Below are 10,000 nucleotides of genomic sequence, written 5' to 3'. Positions count from 1 at the left end.
TGAAATCACAGCCAGGAAATCTGAACACATTTCCCTCTGAACTTCATTCTTTATTGGTTTTAGATGCAAAGTTATCCAGCAGTAAATGAAAATAATCACAGTAGGTAAAAGATCACAGTGCTAACAACATAATCAGTAATTTACATTTTACATTTCCTTATGCAGAGTCACTTACAATGAGTGCAACAGTAGAGAAAGCTTCAATTCCTAAATCACCAACATTACATGAAGTCTGAATCCAAACTGAAATCTCCACCTTTTAAATAAAGTGACAAACTGATTGATAATTCAGAATTAAATTGATGGTACTTTTTAAAGGACTCTAGATGACTGAAGTCCTCGGTTGACAAAATGAAAACTCTTTTACAGACAGTATCGTCTGGATGTTGGAGATGTTGAACGACAAACTATGAGGTTCTGATTTATTTTCCCAAATGGATATAAAGAGTTTTGTAAATGAAGAGTTCAGCTGAGCCGGGATCTGTTGCTGTAAATATTAGAGTCAGTCCAGGATCTGCTGCAGTTTAAATGATTTAACTACAAAGAGAAGACGAGTTACAGTGGAGAGAAACTCTAAGAACCTGGAATAAAGTTAGATCAAATAAATTTAACACTTCAGATGAAGAACCAAAGAAGACAGGAAGAACTTTTACCTGCAGTCTAAATATAGAGAAAATTCACTTTAACAAAGTAGAGCTCGTCGACTTTGAGGTAATGCAAAAAATATTTGTATTTATTTAAATGTTGTTATTATAGATTATTTCAATATTTATTCATTTTTTCTGTTTAATTTGCTTTATATTATTCAATAATATTTCCTTCAATAATCTTTTTAGCACTTTGATTTCCTTTTATGTTTGTTATATTTATATTGTCATTCCTATGCTGGATTCTTTTTTAATGTCATTTTAATGTAATGTAATGGTTTATTGTTTACTGTTTTTAATCCATTTATTGTTTTAATCAATCTATTTTATGTAAAGCACTTTGAGTTGAATTCTATGTATGGTGCTATATAAATAAACATATTACTAATTGTTGATGTTTTTATATTTTTGTTGTTTCCTGTTGTTGTTATAGATGTCATCCACATCACCATGACAGCTACATCATCATCAGGACAACATGGGCACATGTTGATGACATCACAGATTAGAGAGTTGATTATTTTCACTGACTGTTCTAGAAATAAGAATAATGGATATAATGTTTATATAATGAATCCTTAAAATGAAAAGAAAAAATCAGAAATAGATTGCTTGTCTATTTGACGACATCATCACCATCATCATCATCATCATCATCATCATCGTCATCATCATCTCTAACTGTGCTGTACCACTGTTACAGAGACCTTCGCTGGTAAAATCTTCAGAGAGAGTTCATTCCCAGTGATAATGAATGGAAACAGCCTGTCAGTGAAAGTGTGTGTGAAGGTGTGTATGTGTGTGTTAGTATCAGGATCAGAGAATGACAGCTTTCCTCTGTTCCAGTCCAGATGCAGTCTGATCCTCTGGAGCTTCTTCTTCACTGGGAGAACAGTGTCTGGATCTGATGGGGAGTCTGCTCCGTATTCACCACCACTGAACCCTATTCCCCATAATCCAGACTGTCCGTCTCTCTTTCTCTGGACAGACTCTGCTGCCACACCCAGGAACCACACTGTACTGTCTCCAACCTCAACATCCCAGCTGTAAGTTCCTGAGTTAAAGCCCTCAGATCCCAGGACAGAGCTGTAGGAGTCAAACCTCTCTGGGTTTTCAGGAAGCTTCTGTCTCTCTCCACATCTCACACTGGTCAGATCTTCAGACAGGATGAGTTCTGGATGGGCAGTGTTTGGGTCCAGAATCACAGGAGTGTAGGAGACCATCTCCTTCATCTTGTCCCAGACTGTGAAGCTCAGGTTGCCCAGGTGTTTGGCCTCGTCTATCAGAGCTCCTGAGACCAGCTGTGGATCCTCCAGCAGGGGGCGCTGGACTCTTTCCACTGTAGCCTTGTAGTTCTGCAGGAACGAGACGTCTTCAGCTCTCAGCTCCTTCTCTATGGCTCTGACTGTGTCTGAAAGAGCTGCTATCTCTCTGCTCAGACCCTCGATCTTCTCCTTCATCGTCCGACTCTTCTGCTCCTCTTCCTCCCTCAGTGCAGCGATCCTGGCCTCCTCTTCCTCTTGTAGAAACTGGTGAAGCTTCTTAAACTCCTCCTTAATCTGCCTCTCTGTGCGTCGGGCCTGGACCTTAATGTGTTCTGCTGTTTGATCACAGTTTCCTTTAACTTCATTAAAGAGCTTTAGTTTCTCCTTTAAGGGCTTCAGTGATTTCTGAAGTTCCTCCTTGTGATCCAGTGCAGCTTCGTCGATGGGTCTGATTCTGTGGTTGGTGTGTGTTTTTGAATGCAGACAGACAACACACACTGGCTGCTGATGGTCCAGACAGAAGAGCTTGAGTTTCTCAGAGTGCAGACTGCAGAGAAGCTCAGATCCTGCTGAAGCTCTCTGATCTCTCTCCAGTAAGAAAGACTCACACAGGTTCTTTAACACCAAGTTACGAGGTGGTTCACTGTGTAAAGATATTTCCTTACAAAGTGGACACTCATGTATTTGTTTCTCTGTCCACCAGCTCTGCAGACAGGCTTTACAGAAGCTGTGGCTACATGACAGGACAACAGGATCTTTAAAGATGTCACAGCAGACAGAACAGGAGAAATCCTCCTCTGATCTGGAAGACATTTTCTCTCTGAGTGAAGCTGAAAACAAACCAGACAGACCGCTCAAACAGGAAGTCAGTCAGTTGTGGCACCACTTCCTCCTCTAGAATGTTCCCTGAAAGTTACTTTGACTTTGAGTCGTGTTTCTTCTAAAACTCCTGAGTCAGCAGCAGGTTAAAGTGGCAGTATTCCCAGTATTCCCAGTATTCCCAGTACTCCCTCCTGTAGCCGTCCTCCCTCAGTGGAAGTCGTGGGTTTGGTCTGAAGGTGAATCTTATCGTCTGTCTCTCGGTGTGTGTGTCTCTTCTCAGTGAGGAGTGAAGAATAACAAACTCTGTTTCCTGGTTTGTCTCAGGTGAGTCAGGTAAGGGGCGGAGCTTTGTCAGTCCATTCCTCCTAAATGCTCAGCTGTTTACTGTAATAGAGCAGAGCTGAGTTTCATTCCACAGTGTTTCTCTCTCGTTGCTCTCTGGGTATTGTAGTCTGACAGAGGCTCCAGACAACTAGAGTTTGATTTGGATTTGAAGAGTTTGAATCCAAAATGAGATTTCCAAGAGATTTGTAGATGATCTGAGCAATTAGATATATTGAATGATGAACAAAAGGTAATGATAGTTGGGGTTTTTTCCAAAATGAATATACAGCATCTTGGAAATGAGTTATGCATGTGTATTTCTAAGTCCAGAACACAATAATGATAATCCTTAAAAACATGTTAAGTCATTTCTGCCTTGTGAGATCGGCTCCACTGGAGATTTCTGCTGGTCTCCACATGATGAGAGTACCGGTAGTTTGAATGAGCCTGGAGACAACATTTACTCAGTTTGGGTCCTCACTTGTCTGAGGATTGCCTTTGCCATCCTCATGCTGCTGTGTCCGTCTGCAAATGATGTCCCCTGAGCCCAAGCCCTTCTGTCAATGGCGATGCTTCCACTAACACTATCACACCAATAGGTGTGATTAATTTTAAAGGTCCCATCTGGTGTAAAGCAGGACCCCCTCTCCTCTGTGATGATAAAGGAGTTGGATGTGTATCTAAACATGGTGAAAGTATCAAAACTAAATCCACACAATCCATATTAGAAAAGCGAGCCTCTAAACGAGCCGTTTGGACTTCCGTAACTTTGCGGCGTCACAAAGGTTCGCTCATTATCATTTCTGTAAGAAATAATAGACTAACAAAGTGTTTTTTTCAAAGCGGTCGAGCGGTCGTCATCGTTTATTACCGGAGAGTTTTCCCTACCTGTAGCCGCCGGGCCGCGGCGTCTCACGTTTCGCTCTCGAAACGGTTAGCCAATCGGAACGGAGGGGTCGTTAATATTAATGAGCCTTAAAGACACGGCGACAGAAACGGCCTGTTCTTGGTAAGGCTCAGAGAGATGCTGGAAAATGAACGTGGAGAAATGGATTGAGAGTGTTTTTGGTTCATGACACCACACACACAGCTTTGAATGGACAGAAAGACACAAAATAAAACTCTGGAAAGAGGAGAATATGGGACCTTTAAAACCTTTAAGTAAAATTAGCGAAAAATATCTGCCAGTAAGGTTTGATAATTTCACTTGTTTCCAATGTGATTTGTTTCAAGAATTAATCAGGAGTCATTTTCTTGATAGCAGTGCAGTGATCTGCCTTATTCTGACTGGTTTCAACAGGCTGACACTCACTTCTAGAAATTCCTGAAACAGTTGAAGCTGTACTGGAAACAGGAGGAGTTATCTCTCCTCACTGGCAGAATGTTTCTCTCTCCTCCTCTCTCCTGGAGAGGGGGAAGCCGGCAGCCGGTCGGACCGGTTCGTCCCGCTGACTCTCTCACCTCCGCTCCGCTCTCCTTCAGATAAAAACAGCTTTTCAAGCCAAGAGCGGCTAATCTTGGTAATGAGGTAGCTGTGCAGCGAGGTTGGTCCTGTTGTTCCTCTCTAACCTCCTTTTACAAGAGGAAGGAGGACAGAGAGAAAGAGCTGATAAGAGAAGAGTGTCCTCTGTTTCTACTCGTATGCCTTCCGTTTACTTTTAGCTCATTTAACCAAACCTGTAATCCAGAATGACTTTCAGTTTGGTTCAGTGTTTTGCTCACAGACTCTTTGGCTGCTGATGACTTCTTTTTCAGCACTTAAAAAAAAAAGTCAAAAAAAATTCACAGGGGAAAATGAGATGTTTATATTTTGCTCAAATTAAAAGATTTTCTTTGACATTTAACTTGATGTGGAGTCTCAGGATTCTGCACAGCTCCGCCTCGCCTCGTCCAGGAAGCTTCCTGCAGCTGCTTCTTCACTGAGAAATAATTGCAGACTCTGGCAATTTGGAAACCGCAGTTGTTAATAATGCCATTTCAATATTTTGATAAATGCTTTGTGTTTCTCTTGCATTCCCCCCCATTTTTCCCCGGAGTGACAGTAAAGTTTTGAAAGCTGAATCTCTCGCCTCCGTTCCACTCCGTCAGAGAAAGAAGCAGCTGCAGAAAGAGACGATAATCTCAGTGTTGAAGAGTTTTATAGCAACTCTACTGCTGCTGACTCTAACCTGGAGAAGAGGAAGAGGCAGGTTTAGTTAGAGAAGTACGGAAGCCCATTGAGGACATACTGTATATATTCATACATTTTATTTACATACGTTTTCCTGTGTACGAGTTTTCTTTCTTTTTTGTCATTGACTTTAAATCAGTCCTTTTCCTAAGATACAACTGTTTGTTGTGGTCCTAAGGTGCGCCCATATAGCAAAATGACCATAATACCGTATTTCCTCTAATAGTGGCCTGTAGTCAATTAAAAGCCGGGTCTCCGATAATGGCCGGGGCTGTCGTCGACACGAACAAATAAAGGCCGGTCTCAAATACAGGCCGGGGGAAAAAACAAAGGAAACAAGACTAGGTCAAAACCAGTATATGGCTGGACCGTGTCCGTCTCCTCTCTCCGCCGCTGTCCTCTCCACCGCGCCCACGGCTTGTACCTATCGGGGACACCCGGTGACGCATCAGCGTCGGGACCCCGCCGAAATCTTGGCCGGATCAAATCGGCGGCCAGCTATCAGCACTGGCCGGAACCGTGTCCCCGGGAAACTCGAAGCGTCGGCAGTAAGCCCTCGGCGCACCGAAACCTCCATGCCGCCGACAGAACAGAGGGCTGTCAGGTGGACTGAGATCGCGCATCGAAATAAACGGCGATATGAAATAATTGTATAGATTCTACTTTAGCTTCAGTTAGCTTCAGTTAGCTTCAGCTTACATGCAAACAACGGTGGATACCGGTAAACTCCTGGTGCCTGTTATATAATGTAACTGTAGTTTGTAGTAACATACAAGTGCCACAAGATGGCTCGGCCGGCGGAAGTCTCTGGAGCGTGCCGTCGTCGATTACTGTAATTATCGTAATGCATTGCAGTAACAAAAAAACGGCTACCTAACGTACCTCAACAGAAGCAGATCAGAAAATCAAACTTCATAAAATATGAGCAAATATACTTATCAAACAGAGGGAATTAGAAATAAAGGCCTGTCTCTAATATAAGCCTGCTTCCAATAAAGGCCTGGTACCCTCTGCAGTTGAGGTAAATAAAGGCCTGGGGGTTGATAGGATTGTTGATCAATACTCAGTACCAGTGACTCATCGATTACTTGGCACAGCTGCTGAGATTTCTGGCTTTTCAAAACTCACCGGACTGTTTTGAAACAACTGGAACAATTCGTACCCTGATTTTCCGGTAAATTGTCCTTAAATTTCCCCTTAAGGAGCCTCAAACTTATAAAAAAAATAGGTTTTTCCATACTGTACCACAGTGTCACATCATTACAACACTCCATTGAAGCTCCAGCTGCTTATACTGAGTGAAATATTCAAACGCTGCACGATTACATCAAATGGAAAAAATCTTGTGTATTATTTTCTACACATTTCCCTGTAATTCAGCCTGACATGTTTGGTGTCTTTGGAAACCTTGGGATCTGGACTAGAATTTAAAATAAAGTTCTGTGGGTTTGAACAAAGCTCGGCCGCTTAACACGCGTCTGTAATGACGGACCCACCTGCGGGACCAGCAAGGAGGTTATAATTCCTCTTTAAACTGCAAAAACAGTTTACAGAAGAAAACACATCCTGGTGCAGCTTCTTCACCTCTTTTCTAGTGGAGAGAGAGAAAATGACAGACAGGTTTGGCTCTCTCTCTCTTTAGTTTCCAGCAGACTGTTAGAGAGACAACGGAAACTTCTGGACTGTAGCTGAACTCTCCTGCCTTCCCGCTGCTGCAGAGAGTCCGTCGGACCGTCACCCCTTCATGACCCCCCGCTCACTTTCTTGACAACTTTGTTACCTTTAGAGAAGGGAAAAGAGATAACTAGGGGCTCGGTTTGGTTTTCTAAAGGCAGAAAAACTGAACTGAAAACACTGAAAATGAGATATTGATGTTCTCTGTGTTTCGTGGTGAAACGCAGGTTCCAGTTCTGCTGACGCTGCAAATCGAAACACCTGCGGCGAACGCCTCAGAAACATCCAATTAGAGGCATCAAATGACGCCTTAATTACTTCCAGCATTAGTTTTCAGTTTCAGTTCGGTCTTTTCCTCTTTCAGCTTCAGTGTGACGGAGGTGAGGGAATCGTCCAGAAGCTCACCGTCCCTAAAGGTTTCCTCCTCTGTTACAAATGAGAAGCCTTTCCTAACAAAATATACTGTACCTCGCTGTCTTCTCTTTTCCGCTGAACAAAAAAAAAAAAAAAGAAAAAAGGTGAGGACAGATTTCTCAAACTGCTGCTGCAGTGCAAAAACTACAGAACTAAACGCAGGCAGGAGCGCTGGGGAGTCCAGTCCTGACGTTTCCGTCTCTGTTAGAGGAGAACAGAGATTTTGCCTTTTCCAAACCCGATGTACCTCGCTGTCTTCTCTTTTCCCCTGAGCGCAGAGAAAAATAATCAGTGCTACAGCTTTCACACCGCCGCTGCCATCCAAGAGTCGACGCTTTCTCAGAGACAGAAAGGCCGTCCTGACCTCATGTGATTAATGAATTGCCCCTAAATCTCGGCGTTTCGTGAAACAGGATAATGAAATTCGGACGCAACTGTGTGAGGTCAAGATTTTACGATTCATCCCTTCCTGATTGAGCGAGCCTGATCTTCAGACTGAACGTTCATCTGGTTCCACTCCATTATTCAGCCTGAGATTTCCTCCTCGTTAGCTGCTTTCTGTGTGGGGGGGCTTGATTTTCCCCGAACCGATCACTAGCGACCGACGTATCTGAACCAATCACTAGTGACCGACGTATCTCAACCGATCACTAGTGACCGACGTATCTCAACCGATCACTAGTGACCGACGTATCTCAACCGATCACTAGCGCCCGACGTATCTGAACCGATCACTAGCGACCGACGTATCTCAACCGATCACTAGTGACGACGTATCTGAACTGATCACTAGCGACCGACATATCTGAACCGATCACTAGTGACCGACGTATCTGAACCGATCACTAGCGACCGACGTATCTCAACCGATCACTAGCGACCGACGTATCTGAACCAATCACTAGTGAGTGATGTATCCGGCCGCTCTGACGTCACTTCAGTCACATGATGCTGCAGCCAGTCAGCCTCTACATCCAAGGTTAGCAGACATTTACCAACTGACCCAGGAATGTCGTCCATTTTGACGAAAATGTCGTCTTTGCAAAGTTAAGGAGGTGACTTCAATAAATCTATTCTGCCGAAACACCGATGAAAAACCGATGCATGAACTTTAGTCCCGCCCACAAAGGAGCCGATTGGCTCGATCGTTTCTTGGAGCGAGAACAAGCCGCTGACGAGGGGAAACTCCAGACTCTCTGAATCGCTCGACAAATCGCGGGACGAGAGTCAGGAGTCTGTAACCAGGCTAGGATTTAGCAAAACAACGTATGAAGTTTGAGCTAAAATTGCCTTCAAAACCTTCAACGATTGATTCCACTACTGCCTCCATTTTTATTAGGCATGATGTTTTCGGGTTGTCCGTCCGTCCGTCCGTACGTCCGTACGTCCATCCCATTCTCGTGAACGCGATGTCTCAGGAATTTCTTCTAATTTGGCACAAACGTCCACTTGGACTCAAGGATGAACTGATTAGATTTTGGTGGTCAAAGGTCAAGGTCGCTGTGACCTCACAAAGACGTTTTTGGCCATAACTCAAGAATTCATACGCTAATTATGACAAAATTTCACACAAATGTCTAATAGGATAAAATGATGAAGTGATGACATTTTATATCCAAAAGTTCAAAGGTCAACTTCACTGTGACATCATAATGTTTTGCTTACCACTGTAGCTGAGAAAACGATCTTGGGTCATTCTACAAAAATGGTGGAAGTGCTGTCACTCACTTCTGCAGACACCAAAATCCTTTAAGTTGACCTAATAATAAAGACTGTCCTTGCAATGATAAAACAAAGTTTATTGGCGGAGGCATACAACCGCGAGCCGGTTATTTCTAGTTTATGACAGGAGGAAAATCGCGCGTCTTGAAGTGTCATCTGAAATTACAGATGTGCACGGGTAAAACCAAACCACTGTCCTCCTCTGGTGATATAATGCCGTCCAGTGAGGCTTTAGACTGTCAGAGAAACACTAGTTCACCTCATTTGTTTCTCAAATCCGATCTTTAGCTCTGATCAGATTTTGGAGGTGATCCAGATGTGGGATTTCTGCCATTAGACGATTATTATTATCATTTTTTTTATCCATAACAGTGAAGCTAACAGAGACAGAGACTTGACGACTGAAGGGTCAAAAAGGAATTTAACTTCGAAAACTGACGTGAGCGAAGTGTGTCGGTGTTAACAGAGCTGGAGGATCGCTCGTCTCTCTCTCTCTCTCTGTTATTAATTAGATGCAGCTCGATAAACAACAGAGCAGTTTGTAGCAGACGAGTCTCACCGCAGCCCGGTGGAGATTTGATCGCCCGCAGCTACGGAGGAGAGAGAGTCCCGCTCCAGTCGGGTGGGACATCGGTATTCCTCGCCACGCCGCTCTCCATCCTCGTCTCTCCGCTCGCCGCTGTTTTTACTGGCAGGATATTTGTCTTTCACCTCCTTTCCTTTCTCCTCTCCTCCTTCCTTCCTTCCTTCCTTCCCTGCAGCCTTCTTCCTCCCTCCATCTGACTGACTGTTCTTAATGGAACTGTTTTTTCTGGGTTTTAAGCTTCTGACCCACACACACACACTACTGACACACACACACACACACACACACTACTGACACACACACACATTACTGACCCACGCGCACACACACACACACACATGCACACACACACACACACACACACACACACACACAC

At 43.7% G+C, this 10,000-nt stretch overlaps 1 protein-coding gene across 1 annotated transcript in view; it reads right to left on the bottom strand.

Moving 5' to 3' along the window:
- Nucleotides 1–949: 949 nt before the first annotated feature.
- The window catches only part of LOC144542874 (nuclear factor 7, ovary-like), a 443,231-nt gene continuing 434,180 nt past the window's right edge, over nt 950–10,000 (bottom strand). The window contains exon 2 of the mRNA XM_078290262.1: nt 950–2,834. Coding sequence (XP_078146388.1) covers nt 1,325–2,725 — 1,401 coding nt within the window. The 5' untranslated portion in view covers nt 2,726–2,834 and the 3' untranslated portion in view covers nt 950–1,324. The remainder of the gene's footprint in view (nt 2,835–10,000) is intronic.

The sequence above is a fragment of the Centroberyx gerrardi genome, chromosome 19 (assembly GCF_048128805.1).
Source record: "Centroberyx gerrardi isolate f3 chromosome 19, fCenGer3.hap1.cur.20231027, whole genome shotgun sequence".
NCBI classification, from domain to species: Eukaryota; Metazoa; Chordata; class Actinopteri; order Beryciformes; family Berycidae; genus Centroberyx; species Centroberyx gerrardi.
The sequence above is the reverse complement of the archived record's forward strand: the minus strand, read 5'-3'. Positions and strand labels throughout refer to the sequence as shown.